The sequence below is a fragment of the Mesoplodon bidens genome (genome assembly GCF_964165515.1).
Source record: "Mesoplodon bidens genome assembly, chromosome: 4".
NCBI lineage: Eukaryota > Metazoa > Chordata > Mammalia > Artiodactyla > Ziphiidae > Mesoplodon > Mesoplodon bidens.
Genome location: NC_138160.1, coordinates 30,224,488 through 30,242,446, shown reverse-complemented (window position 1 = coordinate 30,242,446; position 17,959 = coordinate 30,224,488). Strand labels below are relative to the sequence as shown.

Here is a 17,959-nt window from a genome sequence, read left to right as displayed (position 1 = left end):
GAAACTTTACTTACCTAATATCATATAAGTAAGCAATCACCGTATGCTGGCCTTCTCTCAGGTGCCTGAGTACTATTTTGATGGAATTTATATAGGAATTTTCTATCAGTTTCCAGTAAGGTACTAAAAATGATCGTATTTCCTGTTAAATGGTAAAGCATAAAAATCATAATTTCAAAGTGAAAATTCTTCTGTGTAATTGAGTCAAAAGGGCACTACTAAGCAAGAAGATCAAGATGCAACTGCAGCCACTTAAGGCATCTCTGTGAAACTTCTTGCTCCTCCTTCCTCTCCCTCCCCCAGCTAATTCCTATTTCAAATCATTCTTCATGTCTGAGCGCAGGGTGCTCTGCGAACTGATGAACTGATGGCATTAATTATAACTGCTTATTTATTTGTCTATATTCACCGCTAGAACAGCAGTCTCATGAAACCAGGAAGAATTGCTATCTTATTCACCACTAAACAGTTTTTCCTATAACTACCACAGTGTCTGGGACATAGTAAGTGCTCAAGAAATATTTACTGCATGAGTGAATTGAATAATCACAGACCTCACATTTTGTCTAAGTTGGAGAACACCTAGGGTTCATGTCAGGGTGATGATGAGTTATTTCTCTGAATTCTCCCTTGAGGTTTTACCTTTGCTGTAAAGTGCACCATGAAAATCAGAAAGTTTCTTTTACATTATCTTTAATGATGAAAATAAACAATGAAAAATAAGAAGTAATCAAATTGAAATAAAATTGAAGATACATATTATATTTTAATATAAACTTGCTGTACTAATTTTTCCCTTATTGGTTGTGCATTTATTGATTCAGGGACTTCGCAATGGGGACCTTGGAGGTCATCTGGGCTAACTTCGTCTTCAACTGAGAAATGCCAAGAGATCTAGAGACAGATTATCCAATCTCTGTGGACCTCACTGATACATTAGGCACATTTCAATGCAAGCCCCTCCAGGGTCACACAACTTGTGTTAGTGGAAAATGCTTCCTGTGTTGAGAAGAAATTTGCCTTTCTGTATTTTCTACTTATAAGCCCTAGCTGTGCCCCTTGGAGAAGGACAGTCTACATTCACACCATCTTCCCTATGACAGCCTGTCAAATATTTGAAGACATCGGTGAGAAGTAGGCTGGAATTCAGGATGAAACTCACTTGCTTTTGTATTTCCAACATCTAGTACAGTATTTGCAAATAACAGTTACTCAACAAATGTTAATATAGGTGTAAGCAGAGTCACCTGAACCCAATTTTATCATCAGTTAAATTTTCAGGAGACTGGATGGCTTCATCTGGTTCTAAAGGCCTATGGTTCTATGTCCAACCATACTTCAAGTATTCATTTATCATACACATTTACAGTTCTTTCAACACTTCTCTGAAATTATTTTAACACCTTTCTCTTACCTAGAGCACCTCTCTGGTTTCTAGTTTTTCATGTTCTCTCTTAGAAGATGTGGTATCCAGAGTGGTGCTGAAGACCATTTTAAGTAAGCTGACTACTAAACCTCCCTCTTGGTGACTTCAAGTCATTAATTAACACTCTGTGCGAAGAGAGTTACCACCTAGGAATGGACCTAATTGAACTAACATCCTTATTTATTTACAAGAACTTCATGAGAAATTGTCAAATACTATTTTGAATTCAAGGTATACTATGTTCATGGTACTTCTCTGACCCACGTACTCAACCTTGTTATCAAAGAAAAGGAACAGGCCAGTTCAGCAGGACTTAGTCTTAGTAAACCTGTCTGACCTCTGGGTGATCATTTTGTATGTTACAAGTGCTCAGAGGCATGTGTTTAATAATTTTCTTTCCAATTTTGTCAGGGATTAATGTCTGGATCATTGGTCTTGAATGCTACTAAATCCCGTCCACTTTTTGTTAAACATTAGTTATTAGCCCACATCTGGTCTTCTAGATTCTCCCGTATCTTCTGTGATTTCTATGAGTTATCAATAATGTCCCATCTGTAGTTTATTTAATTCTCTGGGATGTTATTTTTCTTGGTCTAGGCACGTGAACTTATGTGATGTGACTAGATGTTAAGACCTATCTTTTCCAATTAAATAGTCTTCTCTTCATTGACTGAAGCATAATAGGAAATTGGGCAGCCAAAGCAAGTATCCTCCAAGCTTCAGAAGCTAGAAAGCAAAGACCTATCACTCCACTGCCTCCTTGGTGGTCTCTGAACCTTCCCTTGGGGCTGGCAAAGGGATAAGGACCCAGGCTTCCCTTGAACTTGGTTGCTGCCTCCACCTGAGAGAGCCAGATATGGAAGCAATCCCCCTCTTTCTCTCACTCTGTCTCCTTCCCCATGCCTATTGAGGTAAGATATATCTGGGGTCCCTGGAAGGCCTGGAACTAGGGTTGCCACATAAAGTATAGGATGCCTATATATACTTCATTGATTATCTGAAATTTAAATTCATTTAACTGGGCATCTGTTTTTCCTCTCCATTAGTAGGTAAGCTGTGCAGCTCATGTGTGAGAAGCTTAGAGTAGAAAAGGACTAGGGTAGGTCATGTGGCATGCTTTGTTTCCAGGTTCTAGGCTAATTCTGCTTGTAGCAAAAAGGAGTTCTCTACCTGGTTTCACTTAGGTAACTAGAGGTCCAGGCTGTATATCCTCCCATCGTCCCTCCAGACCAACTCCCCATCCTTCACTCTCCATCCTACTCAGTGATTGCTCTAGGAGGCTAACTCATGTGAACTACTTCAGGAAACTCCCTTGCCTTCCACTTCCCAGTCAAGAGATGTGAGAGCAGGAAGGACATGAGGTCTGGTTATATGCTTCCCTGCTCTTCTCTGCTGGTCACTGTGGGTGGCTGCATCCTCTGGGAAGGCCACAGCCCCTGGCAGGTGGCCCTCTCCATGCACAGGTCTTCCTGAGGTCTGGACATCTGCTCCCTGTTCTCACCTTCTCAGGCCTAGGGGCCATAAGAGCTCCGGGCTATCTCTTGTTGAGGGTAACAATCTAATCCTTGTAGATTTTCTCATTTACTGGCCACATACATATAAATTATCCTTTATTCAACTTTCTTTAAATTATCTTCTGTTTTCTGCCAGGATCCTGACTAGAAGATCTGCAATGGAAGCTGGTGCCATATCTCAGTGTGAATATTTATTTTTCACTCATGTTCTCTATTTCCCTCTTGTCCTCTATGAATTTATTTCTCTCAAGAGCTTCAATGTTTGGAATTAAGGATTAGATTTTAATATTTTTGTCCCTCACTCTCCAACTCCTACCAAATAATATCATTTTAATTTTATCTCCTTCCCAACAACCACTTCTGTATCCTGCTTCTATGACAGTTTTTGAATATATTTCTTTTTCAAAGTAGCTACAATTTGGCTGAGTGAGGGTAATTACACACATCTGTAATTCTATCATTTAATGTTCTCATCTTCAAATATTTTCTGTTCTAATTTCTCCCTCAATACTAATTAATTCATCAAAGCCTTATCAAGAATCTCTAACATACTCTTCACTGTATTTGATTCTGTATTGAATACAGTGAATTGTCTCACATGTTCCTACCCTCCCCCAAAGAATTTACAATTTAATTGAGGAGATAAGTAAGACATTTCCCTAGGAATGTTCAATAATAATTGCAATTCATGATTGGGTCTCAAGTGCCTGGCACAGATGGTCAGGGCTAAGAGTTCATAAGAGTAAGAAACCATGGAGGACTGGAATTAAGAAGACAGGGACTGAGTCTTTCAAAAAACTCTTTGTCTTTTAAAAAAGTTTTAAAAGAAAGGCCATTCTGTGTGATTCTCCCAAGATGATGTATCTATTAAAGCAGCCGGATTTGCCTAGGTGACAACTGGGCTTTGCAGCTGTCAGAGCATAAAGAACTGAATGGAGCTTCCAGGGCTCACATGGGCATCTCCTTGCCTGACACTAGGGTACCCATTTAAAGAGCTCAGGCCAGATAGCTCTCTGTTCTTTTATTAGTTTAGTTAACTTCAAAATTTTCTTTCTATTTCTAAAAAGTCAGGGGTTAAAATTCACTTGAAAGCATTATGATGTGGGCATGAGAGCATGGTTGGAGGGCTATAATTTGCTGGATATGTGTTCTGGGGAAGATATTCTTCCAGGAAACTGCATCTCTGCTTGTCCCTGGGGTAAAAATTGGTCCTCAAAGAACCCATTTGTTCCCCTGATTGCAGCACTCAACAGCCGCTCAAAGCATGACTCAGAAACTTTAGGGAGGAGAGAAAGCATGGGATGTGATTCAACGAGTATTCTCAAAAGATCACCTTGGCTTTTTGATGAATATATATATTACCAGCTACAAAAGGCCTTTTGGATGGTGCAAATAATGGTGTGAATCTTCCTATAAAGAGGAGAAAGAACAGATTCTACTAGCTCGAGTCTAAACTTCCGTACCTCAGGAATTGGTTCATTCACATAAACCCATTCTTCTGATCCTGGCTTAGATGGGGGTGGCACTACTGGAGCAGGTGACACATCTGTAGAGTCAGCAGGTGATTTCTTTACTGGAACTTTCCCTCCTGGAGATTTTCCTCTGGGAGAAACTTAAACATGCATATTAAATCATGCCATTACAAGGAGATGAATGGGACCAGATTGTGTTGGCTGGATAAACTTATGATGTCATGGATCTCAGGCAATTCATTAACTACTTTTTAAGCAACTTTGGGCAGCCTTATCAAATAAAAAATAAAAAACATCATTCTCTATAGCCCCCATATTAACCAATAATACCAACAACAATTTTTTTTAAAGCAATGCAATTTCTCTTGTCCAATTAGCTATGGAAAACAATTTGATATTTTATTTTCATCTCTGTCCTTGCTTCCACAATGAACACATGGTTTTTACAAAGTTTAGGCGCCAGAGAAAAGTGTATTTTATTTACTATTGCAAAAACTGGCAAATTGAACACTCACCCTGAATGAGAAAGAGGGTAGCTATAACAGGAGCGGTGCTCTTGGGGTTCTTTGAAAACCAGGGGAGGAACAGGGAGAAAGAATGCTATTGTAGGAATCAGTGAGGGATATAGGGGAGGAGAAGGGGTACCTCGTGAATATTCCCACATTCCCTGGATGAGACAGAGGGTTTCTGAGTGGGGAAACTATATCTCTTTCTACAGTCGGGGTGTAGGGATGAAGGCGACTGCTGTGCTGTAGGTCTGGCTGAATTAAGGCATGGTGGGGGGGGGAGGAGAAGAAGGGAGGGGAGAGAAGGAGAGGGAATAGAAAGAGAGAGGAAGGAGGAGAAGGAAGAAAACGAGGTGGAGGAGGAGGAAGAGAAAGAGGCCTAATTTCAGCTCAAAATCCAGAAAGGGCATGTGCCCCACTCTCGGTGAGAACATCCGGGGAGGAATCCAGACCCGGGAAGCAGTACACTTATGGTCTGAAAGATCTTGTGACTGATCAAACTACCTTAACTCAGAAAGCACTGATATTTCCTTAAAGGATCAAAGTTATAGTTTGGAAATTCAGTCAGTTTAAATTCCACTTATTTTCAGTTTCCTTATTAAGATTTTAGATGCAGTTTATAGATGCCTACAGAATTTGTAGCACTTTCTTTCCCCAAAATATATTTCTTTAATGAGTATTATTTAATGATGATGCTGTTTAGAAAAGTAAATACATCTTCCACTTTTATACTAGTTTAAAATATATGGATTATAAGTAGAGGGGATATTGTTAATTATGTCATATGAACAGTTTAAGTGACTTCTACTTATACAATTAAAACCAGTATTCATCATCTACAAGTTTAAAGTTGCATCTAGGTTTTATTAATTAGAAAAATTTAAGAGCATCTTTTTTCAGGTGAAAACCAAAAATGTTCATAACCTGATATATTTTTTTATATGATAATTTTTCATTCTCTGAACTGAATCTCTGGTGAAATAAAACTGACAGTACTATGGCCACTTTAAGATGAATTTCTCAAAGGAGAATTCCTAAGGAGAACTTTGTAATTATAAAAGTGAGACTGGAATGAGTTCCTTTTTCTTCTTTTCTTACATACCATGATCCTTCAGTGAAAACTAAGGGAGCCAGAGAACATTTTTGGACGATGTGCTTTGATTTCATTTAACTTTTATCTAATTGTTAACAATGAAAATGCAAGGGTAAAAGATTTGAATGAACAAAAATGTATCTATGTCACAGTGAGTGAAAGTAGATGCCACTTTTGAACAAGATCTATTGACACCTCAAATGTCATGAGGGTCATTCCTTGCACTATCCATGCAACCATATGAAGACTTCATTTTCTAATAAGATATTTGCTTTCATTTGGAAGTGGATTACTGAGTCCTCAGTGTGGCCATTCTTCATGCATAAAATTCTGGAGAGTAATCTTATGCTCAGCATATAGTAAATATAGATTTTAGCAATTTTTTTTTGTCCAGTTATAAGAACCTAATGGTATTACACAGAAGCACGTGGAGCGAGAACAAGTATAAATAAAATAAGGTCAAAAGAAAAATGCAATTTTAGGACACGGGATTTATTTAATCATTTTATCTGTAAAGAAATAGTCAAAGTTGAAACAATAGAGCAATAGGCTTGAACAAAGAAAATAACATAGTAGGAGCTCAGTAAAGGTAAGAATAAATTTCATCAATTGATGAGAGGACATTAAGAAAACTAGAACACTTTCAGATTAAGTTGGCACTACTCAGGGAGATGAAAGGATTGTAGGAAGAAGGAAAAGATGCGAAAAGTCTGATTTATTTTAAAGAAAGGCATTATTATTACCTTTCAGTCCTAAAATATTTCCTAGTAGGATCTGGCTTAATTAAGGGCTTCCCTAGGTAGAAGTTAGAAGACTGGTTAACAGTGATGGCTTTCTTATTGCCTTGGTTCAGCGAAAAAAGACTCTGGTTGGTGACTGAAGTGGAGACTCAGGATGCCTTGGATAAGATGAAAATTTCTGCTCTGCAGCAACGTGGCCAGGAAGAGAAAGAGGTCAGTGCCAGGTAAGGAGCCAGAGATGGAACATGAATCAGCTTATTCTCTAAATCGCTATTGAGAAGGTATTTTGGAAAAGTTTTCTCTCCTTGGTGTCCTAGAGTTCATGTTGTTAGTCTACGTGGAGCTGGAGATACGGAACGTGGACAACTATAAAGTAATGAGGACTGCTTATTTGGAATCCTTTATAGGACCTGATTTTAGTATAATTATACTCAGTGATAAGCGTTGGAAACTCCTTAAGTCAATTTTGCAAAGGATTCCCCTTTTTGCCCACAGTCTTTAATAACTTGGTCTGGAGTCAATAATCATATCCCATATTTATTTAGCCCCATTTACTCTGAGCCAGATTGTGTTCCAGCTGCTTTTTTGTATATTTACTAATTCCTTAGTACAGCCACAGAGAAATTACTTTTATGACCTCATTTTACATACGAGAGAACTGAAACTCACTAAGGTCAAGTTACTTGCCCTAAGTCACTCGTATGGTAAATGGCAGAGCTAGAATGTCGGCCCAGGCAGGCTGGCTCCAGACTCCATGCATTTGACTGTCATACTTTATTGCTTTTTAGTGTCTATTGATGTAATTCATGTTCAAAAGTGTTCATTAGATTGATATTTAGAAATTTGCAAGCTTTAGAGTAGTTCTTTTAATACTATTTGCTTGGCTCATAAATTGATTTTAAGACTGTGTTCTATTTAAATTGCATTACAATTGCATTACAATTTAATTTTTCTACTTGTGGTGAAAATTTTATTAAAAGCTACAGTCTGAGAAATCAATTCATTGAAAGACTTATACTAAAGAGTATAAATAATATTATTTAACTAAATTATATTAGATGATGGTATAAAGGCAAAATCCAGGGAAACTATGAGAATAGTGTTAATATGGAGTGTTGATTACATTCGCCAAAGTGTAAAGAGGCTCTAACTTTCCCTTCTCATAGGTTAATGATTCCTAACAAGACACTACCTTATTTATTTATTTATTTATTTATTTATTTATTTATTTATTTATTTGCGGTACGCTGGCCCCTCACTGCCGTGGCCTCTCCCGTTGCGGAGCACAGGCTCCGGACGCGCAGGCTCAGCGACCATGGCTCACGGGTCCAGCCACTCTGCGGGATGTGGGACCCTCCTGGACTGGGGAACGAACCCATGTCCCCTGCATCGGCAGGCAGACTCCCAACACCTGCACCACCATGGAAGTCCTACCTTATTTATTTTGACTCTCCATTTCCTCATCTTTGAAGTGGGAAATGATCATTTATACTTCACAGGTGGTTATGAGTATTATGCAAGATTATAAAAATTATCTTATATAGTGCCTGGCGTAGGGTAGGTACTCCATAAGAGGTAGTTTGTTAGTATGATTATGAATTATATTATCAAAGGAGGTTGCTGAATTTTGATATCTGAACCATGATTGTAAATTAATCATCAACTTTCTGATGTGTGGCATCAACTTTCAGATGAAACCTAATGTGTTTTGCATGTGTTCTAAAATCTATTAGGACCTTGTACATTGCACCACATACTCTCCTCTGTTTAAGGTCCCAGGTGATAAAAAATGTATTTTAGAAATTAATCTTAGAAAAACTTAGGGCTTTTTATTTCTATTTCAAAGTACTGTTATATACATGTTGTTTTAAAAATTGTAATCCAACTTAAATATTTTGGGGAACAGGACATATTATAAGTAACACATTAGAAATAACTGAATGTTTCTGATATTCCAATGGCTAAAATAGAACAATAAGTCTTGGGTATCAATATAGTAGTCCTTCAACTTTAGGGATCACCAGAATTCCCTAGAGGGCTCATTAAAATACAAATTGCTGGGCCCCTCCAGGAGTTTCAGATTCAGTAGGTCTGGGGTGGGACCAAGCATTTGTTTTTCTAATAAGTTCCCAGGTAATGCAGATGCTGCTGGTCCAGGACTGAGCTTAGAGAGCCACCATGTTAGTAGATGCATCTAGGTATTTCAATTCCATTTCACTTTCATCTTTTTTCTCTGTTCTTCCATGTCTTTCCAATTAAATGTCATTAATGTTTATAACATTGACATAACATTTATTGCTATGTGGCCTGGTAGCACTTAAACTTTAAGTCAGATCAGAAGGCAAGCACTGGAACAGTCCCAATACTAATACATGGGCAGGCCAGAAGAGCTAAAGAGGACATGATTTCCAAACATTTATTCCACAGAGCTCTAGTCCCAACGGATACCCCTCCAAGAGAGAGTTCTGCAGCCACAATGTTTTGGGATATTACATAGTGTATCTCCTACTGACTTAGAGATAGATGATTACAGGAGATGCATATCTATATCGACATCTGTCTCAGTTAAGATGAAAAACATTTTAATTTGGTGTAACTCAGCATTTTCTGAAATTGGTTGATTAAGAAAACTCTTCATTTAGCCCTTATTTAACACCTCCTACGTCAGGTCATAGAGTTGAAAAGCCCTTATTTTATGAAGGAGTAAAATGGGGCCATGGCAAATGGTTGAAGATAATAAGAAATGCTTTAAGAACACCATAAATACAATTGCAAATGGCATTTCAGTGTCAAGATTTTGGAGGGAGAAGGTTGGGACTGATCTAAAACACAGAGAAAAATAGGGGTGAATCAAAGATGCCAATAGCAGGAAATAATGATAAGTCTGAAGGAATGAAAAAGGAGACGGTTCCTCAAACCATAAGAGATGTTTTCAGTATAACTGGTGTCAAACAGCCTGCGAGGTAAACAGATAACCAATCAATAGTGTTCACCCCCAATGGAATTAGTTCCAAATATTAAGAATTAAAATCATTAAGACTTCCTCCTAATGAAGGAAATCCTGTTATACATGCCAAAACAACAGCATTTCTATGTAAAAGAAAGACTTTTAAATCTTGATCGAGAGTTTATCTATTTCAAATATTATTGAACACAGTAGAAACTGTGTTTATGGAAATAGAAACACAATAGTAAAATAAAAGCAAAAAATGTTTGAAAGTTCTTGGAGGTACTTAAACTGAGCTAACTGCATGACTCCAGTGAATATATAATTTACTGGTTGAACTTGTAGTTGCTTATGGCTTGAGTGTGTATACTTTCATCTAAGGATGCTCTCAAAGCATGTGAATTATTATGTCTAACTTGACGATTTGGCACCTAATATGCATAAATATATTTAATTCCTATTTTTGATGATTCTATGCTGATCCTTCATTTGCTTTTGCTTATCACAATAAGAAAGCAAGGGATGCATAATGTAAATGTGAAAATTATTCTCCTATTTGTAAACAGGTGAGATAGAGCAGAGCATAAATTATAGCCAAAATTATAGGTAAATTTTTCATCTCAGTGTTAGCTCACCAATGACTCTAGTTATATATGCCTATCAGGTCATATAATCAGAGAAGGGTAAGATTCTTTGAGAATCATGGTTATGCATCTTTAAATGCCAAAATAAAGATCCTTTTAAGCCCATCATTTTGTGAACATGGCACAATCTTGGGCTGCTACTACACTGGCAATTTGTAATGAAAAACAAAGGTACATACTTCATGACAACCCCCTTTGTATGTACCCTGCAAAAGTCAACTGTATGTGTCCATAACTGCATTTCAATCTTTAATTGGTTGGTGTAGCAGCTTCAATGTACAATCTAACTAATATGCTTTTTAAAGCCTATTTTCTTCTACCAACTATCAATTATTTACAAAATTTTATCCTCCTTATTTCACAGAAATAGTTAAAATAAAATAGAAAAAAAAAGAAATTAGGATCAGGAAGAATACAACTTAAAGTAGAAGGTCAAAACCAGGAGAGGAATTAGAAAGCAGACTCTGGGATCTAGGTCCTTGCACAGATACTAAAATCTTATAGACACTAATGTGTTTCTGTACTTCTAGACAGCCAAAACAGAAAAGGAAGTGCTATCATTTAGAGGTGCTAATTATCTAGCCATGCAGAGGAAGAAAGATTTTCCAGTTCCTTGATTCTGAATGAAGTTTCCCACCTAGGATTTCACATAGGGGTGACTGAATGATGTAATGGGCACACTATCCCTTCAGAAAATAAAATACCAGGTTATTATTGGTATAATAAATGTTTTACCTCCACTGCTATTGTGTTGAGGACTTTATATCAAAGTGCTTATCAGTGAGAGCAATTCTATGGGGGACCCAAGAAAATGTGGTTCAGCATGTAGTTTTCTGATGGCATAGCTTAGCCCAAGGATAACACCTATAATATCTATGATGAATGGATATTCTGTATCTTAGATATTCTCTAAATTATTCCTCACAAGCATCACTTTTCTCAGCAGGACCTTTGCTAAGACCCAGGCTACAGAAACACTGAGGTTCTGTTTTACTGGCAAGGGCTTATGGTTTACAAATGCCTGAGAGAGGTATTCAGTGTATACTACTACATAAATATAGCTATTTTCACTGAAAATTATAAAATGCAGAATTATATTTAATCATATCTATCTTAATCTGTACCTTTTCTTTTGAGTGAAGTTTCACTTTTCTTCCCTTTTCTTTCCTGAGGAGATTCTTGATTACCATGTGAGGGTTCTAAACAAAATTCAACACATAAATATCATTGATGATTTTCTTCAATATCCTGGGCTATGATTTGTAAGCGATCAAATGCTATTTCTCAAAAACGGTTATATTTGTGAACAGCCTAAAATGGCTTAGGCCTTTACTGTGAGTTAAAATTAATCTGAAGACAGACCGTGAACTGAAATTTCTTGAATGGCAACCCTGATAGTACTATTCTATTTTGTGACATTGAGAAGTTGAGTCTTAAGCTTAATATCAACATTTGGTAGTGAATTTGATTGTAAACTCTTTAGTGCAACATAGTTGCAGAATCTTAAAAGTTAGTCCCAAGTCCATTTGAAGCAGATGGCTCTATTTGGATATAGTTCACTGGAATGATCCCTATACAATAAGACAACTGGGTCTGTGATAAGAATGATGCCAAAACACCTTGAAGAAGAGTTAAATAACCACATTGCTTTGCTATGGAGCATCCTTGAACTTCTATTGACCCCACACTTGGTTGCCTTGTGACTTCTACATTCCACTGTGCATTGACTGTAACTTGTAATGCAAAGGATGGTATGGGAATATATACGCTGGGTTCCTCGGAATCTAATTCAAAAATATATTGGAGGGCTTCCCTGGTGGCGCAGTGGTTGAGAGTCCGCCTGCCGATGCAGGGGACACGGGTTCGTGCCCCGGTCCGGGAAGATCCCACATGCCACGGAGTGGCTAGGCCCGTGAGCCATGGCCGTTGAGCCTGCGCGTCTGGAGCCTCTGCTCCGCAACGGGAGAGGCCACAACAGTGAGAGGCCTGCGTACCGCAAAAAAAAAAAAAAAAAAAAAAAAAAGAAATATATATATATACATATATATATATATATATATATATATATATATATATATATATGTATATATATGTATATTGGAAAGGGGAAAATGGGAAACTGATGAACTGGAGGTCAATAAGATATCCCAAATAATAATTAGTTCTTTGAAAAAAGTCACTACATCCCACATAATTTACCAAACAAGTTCAGTCGTCTTCCTCCCTTTGCCCTGGGCTACAGTTTTGTTCTGTTTTGTTTTCCTTCATTGGAAGAATGCACATATGGGACAATTTAAATGCTTGTGATGGAGAGATCATCTGACCTATTCTTTGTATTTAGAAGTGTTAGTTATAAGAATGTGTAAATACATAACTCATATCACTTACATTTAAACATCTCAGCTCCAAAAACCAGGATTCCATAGAAATAAGACAAGTGAAGGAAAGGATTAACCTTGAAACTTTGTTAACCTCCATAAAAGGACTTTTAAACATCCAAATAGTTGAACACCAAACTCATTCATAAATAAATAAATAAATCCAAACATTTGAATTAGTTGCTTTTTTTTTCTTAGAAATAAGCTTAATTAAAAAAGTCTAGATAAGCTCTTAGCTCCTTTAATAACGATACTCTGGGTAATCAACAATTTAGCTCTAAACTTTAGCAAAAGGCAACAGCAAAGGAGGTAAAAATAGAGACACCTAAGACGTTGAACTTATAAAATATTGTGAGCAAGTCTAATTTCTGCTGGGGATGGCATGCACCCTGCCTATTTTTAAAAATTATTTCCAAAATGTATTCTGAAATTGCAAAATATATTCCTAGCAGCATGGATAGCAAGCACTACCATATTTTGTCACACTCAGAACTTTAGTTTTAAATTAACTTCTGACATTTGGTAGTAGACTTGATAATAAACCCTTTAATGGGACATAACTGTGAAGTTTTTCAAATTTAATCTCAAGTGCATTTGAAGCAGATATAAAATACAGAACTGTAAAAAATTAATAAACAGAAAGCACAAATAAATAGAGTCAGGAAACCAGAAGGGGGAGCTCTCATGCCTTAAGAGGACAGCATCGCCCAACAGGAGGAAGGAAGACTCCTCTTCTTTCCTGGCAAGGACTCAGCCAATGAAAAGCCATGGACTCATCAAGTACTATGGCCCTTCCAATTTCCTTTTCCCCTCTATAGAAGCATTCTCCTTCCCTTGTCATGCAGAGACTTGCACATGGCTTGCCATAGTTGCAGACCCCGAATTATAACTTCCTGCTAATTCTGAATAAACCCATCTTTGCTGGAGAAATATCTGACAGTCTAGTTGTTTCGGGTCAACAGACCCATATACAATGTAGAACTATGTTTGGACAAAATGACTATTAGTGCTCAGTGCACTATGCTTCCTCCTTTACCCTATTTCCACCCTTTTTTTTTTTTTTAGTAAATAATTTTTCTTCTCAACTTTTAAAGGAGATTGTAATTGGATGTTTGCTTGGGGCTTGTTCAGAAGCCTTAGGCTTTTAGTTCTGCAAGTATGTTCTTTTGAAAAAAACTGTAAGTTATTTATATAAAAATAAACAAACCTGGGAACTTCCCTTCCTAAAATCATTTATCCCAGCTTCCCTGAGCTGTAAGGGCAGCGCAGCCTGCGCTATTGCCTCATCAACATCTACTAGCATTGAGATCTCCTTGCAATGATGCATTGCAGTTGGAAGGCAGTAATTGGGCCCCTGGGCATTAATTCTTCTATACATTTTTAAAGATCAGGCACTAACCCTGCCCTTGGTGGAAAAAAGAGACAGATACAACCACTCTTTGAAGCATCAATAGTTTTATTATTCCTCCAATGCACAGTATTCAAGTATACAATTTTATTTAATTTCACGAGCAAACTCAAGAAATTTAAAGACTGAACCGTGTTGTAACCAGAAATGCTAAAGATGGGTTTCAGGGAATGGTTCCAATCCACAGATACTCCTGACTGTGAGGCCAAGGGGAGGAAAGGGAGGGGAGGCCACGGCCATAGGTTAAAGGCCTAGATGGGTAACTCCAGGCTCCCTTGAGCCTCTGTGGAAACTGTCTTCCCTGGCTAAACAGTATTTTTAAGGTTTCCATTTGTCCTTCAGACCACTGCTTTGTTTTTCTAATGGGGAAAATATGTATGGTTAATTAATTGCTTTGTGCTTTATTGTTTCATATGATAAAATAGTTTTTTTTAGAATTTGCATATTTTGCCTTTAGTTAAGCCCCATTTTATTGGAGTACAATGGTCTTTAATAGACCATAATATATGTTATTAAAGTTTTCAAATGTATTTGTTTAATATAAATAAATTTAATTAAAAAATCAGACCCATCTCAAATCTCCATGAAGTAGAAATATCATGGAGTTTAGAAATACAATCATGACACAATATCAAGAATACCTAGGTAGACTTGTGTAACTGCACAGCCAGCTACTTACAAAGCTAAAACCAGCCACTAGAGCCACAGTTGTTTCATACACACAGCACCAAACTAATCCTGGCATTCTCCCAATATCACACATTTCAACAATTGAGGATTTTACTTTTGTCATTATATTGTCTACCACTTAACTTAATGGTCCTTAGTGGTTAAGGATCTAGAAAGAACTTAAGCTCAAAAATATTCTCTATACAAACTCTATTCGTGTATGTTATATATTATAAATATACAAGTTTACTGAGGTGTCAGGTGCTTGTTTCTAGCCTTTTATAATCACATAGCACTGAAGAGTGACAGTTACATATAAATTATAGTCTCTAAAGAATGTTCTTGGTACGTTTCCTTATTCCTGTGGACACCAGGTTGTGCTAACTCTCATTTTCTGAAGATGGTCTCGCTTTTTACATAAACACAAATCTATCACTCTGCAAACAGACGTCTGTCCTCTTGATCTGCTCTAAGCTCCTTCTGGTATTATCTGCACCTTCCCTCCTCTCATCTGTGGTCTTATTCTAATCAGTAGATCTGGGTGTGAGGACTCCACATTCCTTCCCACACAGTGAAGTACCTCTGCTTTATGACAGCCGTGACTACTACTTTTCCTCTTCATCTGAGCAGACAGCTTGCTTTCATATGACTGAAGTTGCTCAAAGCCTGAATGTAGATAAATGGACTGGTACTATAATTTATAATTCTTTTCTAAAATGAAAATGAGAAACTGGCAAACAGGATTAGAAATCGTTCTGTCAATCACCTGATGCTGGTTTTCCTTTTGCAGCAGGAGTTTTGGATCGCTCACGCTGAGGGTGGACTTCCTTCTCTTTTTCTGGTTCAGGAGGAGGGGGGAGAGGTGATGTAACCTCAGTTGGGGAAACTTCTTCTTTTTCCTCAGCTTCCTTTTCTTCTAATTTCTTTTTCACTTCAAAAGGATGATAAGAGTGGACCTTTATTAGCGGCTCCAGACACCTACTATTTCACTTGAACTAAGATAAACCTAAATTAATATAAAACTGCTCTTACTGGATTAGGGTGAACTTCACGTTTTAGGGCTCTCCTTTAAATCATTCAGTCCTTAAAACTAAGATTTGAAGTCTTCTCTGCCTGGTTAGAAATACCGCTTCCCCTGCCTCTGATGGGGATGATGTGTTGTGTGTGTGTGTGTGTGTGTGTGTGTATCAGGTGGGAAAGCTTGTTGTGCCATGTGTAAAACCAACAATCTAGAAGTAGCTGGTGTGTTGCGATAGAAAAATAAAAAAATTATGTCAAAATTTCCAGGGGAAAAACAAGGTGAAAAAGCACAAAGAGAAGGTGAAGAGCGATGTGACAAAAGAAGTGAGGGTCAGGAGGGCACGGAAGGAAAAAAAAATGCGCGGCACGGACATCTAGGGGTAAATGCATATGAAGCATTTAGAGTGGTGCTCAGTACACAACTAAGTCTTAGCATTTCATTCTTTCATGCAGCAACTACTTATTGAATCTGAGTTGTGCCGTGAAGAAAAGGAAGGGTTATAACAATAAGGTAAAACTACACTAGTACTGTCAGTAATTATAATAATAATAATAATACGAACAATGCTAGGCACAGTTGTGGTTGCCAGAGATACAAAAGTAAAACAAAAGAGAAAAATCACTGCCCTGTGAAGCTAAATAGAACAGAGTAAAGGGGGTCAGGAGTGCTGTGGGGCAGCTCTTAAAGTTTATTTAACCAGAGTGCTTTGCAGGGTAGACCCGCTGAGAAGATGGCATCTGAGCAAAGACTTGAACAGGTTCAGGGAATGTGTGCTCCAGGCAGAGCAGACAGCCAGCCCGAGGGGCTTGAGGGGCGGAGCAGGGCTGGTTCCTGAAGGTCTAGGCTCCTATCGTTGTTATGACCCTTTGCCTTTCGGGATTCTGGCTCACCCTTCCCAGCATGCTCTCCCCACCCTCCCTGACTTCTCCACCCTGGACACGGCCGCAACTTTACCCCTGTAGCAGGGGCAGTGAATAACTGCACCCATGTATGGCTTTTTTTTACCCATACTCCCTTTGCCCTCAGATTATTCTTTTCAATTCAGCAAGGCAAGGAGGCTTCATTCTATTAGATTTTTGTTTTTCAAACCGGAAAATTTTTTTCTGATTATAAAAGTGATATATAACTATTGTTTTAAAAATTCCCACAATTTAGACAAATAAGCAGAAAGAGAAATTTCCTGTTGTCTGTTTGTCCTCCTTCTCCCTCATCAAGGATTGTATGGCTAAAGAGAAAACCACAGGCCCCAAATGGCATCACTTGTGCTAAATAAAGCCCATGATACCAAACCTAGACTTACTACCTGCCTCCGTTGCAGTTTCTACCTTCTTCAGAAATGTAATTTTAATCAACCAGCTTGGAATTTTCTGGTCAGCACCAATGAGGTGATCTGTCATGTGGGTCCTCTCTACATATCCCCACCCCCGCAAAGAAGAAGAGGCAATCTGCATGGTAAAGACCCCTGCAGTTGCCTTCCTCCAAAAAGAAGATGTCCTGGCCCCAAATAACCCCCCCCCTTTTTTCCCCCTTTTGCTAATGACTTCCCTGCCCCACCCTCCTATCTAAAATAGCCTTCCATTTGTACTGTTCCATGGAGTGCCTTCTAGTTGTTAGATGGGATGCTGCCCAGTTCAGGAATAGTTGAACAAGGCCAGTTAGAGCTTTGAATTTACTGGGTTGAATTTTGTTTTTCTTAGCATATAATTGTCAGACTCTTTTCTGTGCTTACATATTTAATAAGAGACATACTTTTAAAAACAAAAAAGGGACCATTTAAATATAACCTGATTTTCCCTACTTAACAGTATATTATGATCATTTTTAAACAGCAGAATATTTATAGAAGTACCGTAACCTTTTATTTTTTGTTTTTAGCTTAATCAAGATGTTTCATACAGAGCACTGGGCTAGGTAAATGTTTATTATTTTAATGACAAAATATTTATTAAAAATAATTAACTGATTGGAATGTAAATCTTAAATAAGTGGCAGTAGAGTCTGTTAATGTAATAAATGATCAGAATGTAAAATCTTTAGGAAAATGTTGAAGTGAGTCTGATAGCTGGCAAAAACACTGATTCTAATTGGTAGATGTTTGAAGCTACAGCCTAGAATCAGTTTGCTTTTGCCTCCCAATCAAG

The 17,959-nt window shown here is 37.7% G+C and overlaps 1 protein-coding gene across 1 annotated transcript in view; it reads right to left on the bottom strand.

Moving 5' to 3' along the window:
- SPEF2 (sperm flagellar 2) overlaps nt 1-17,959 on the bottom strand; it is a gene marked incomplete at its 5' end in the record, with an annotated part of 165,638 nt that overhangs the window by 68,795 nt on the left and 78,884 nt on the right. The window contains 4 exons of the mRNA XM_081232588.1: nt 15-142; nt 4,404-4,552; nt 11,467-11,541; nt 15,564-15,728. Of these exons, the coding sequence (XP_081088714.1) occupies nt 15-142; nt 4,404-4,552; nt 11,467-11,541; nt 15,564-15,728 (517 nt within the window). The remainder of the gene's footprint in view (nt 1-14; nt 143-4,403; nt 4,553-11,466; nt 11,542-15,563; nt 15,729-17,959) is intronic.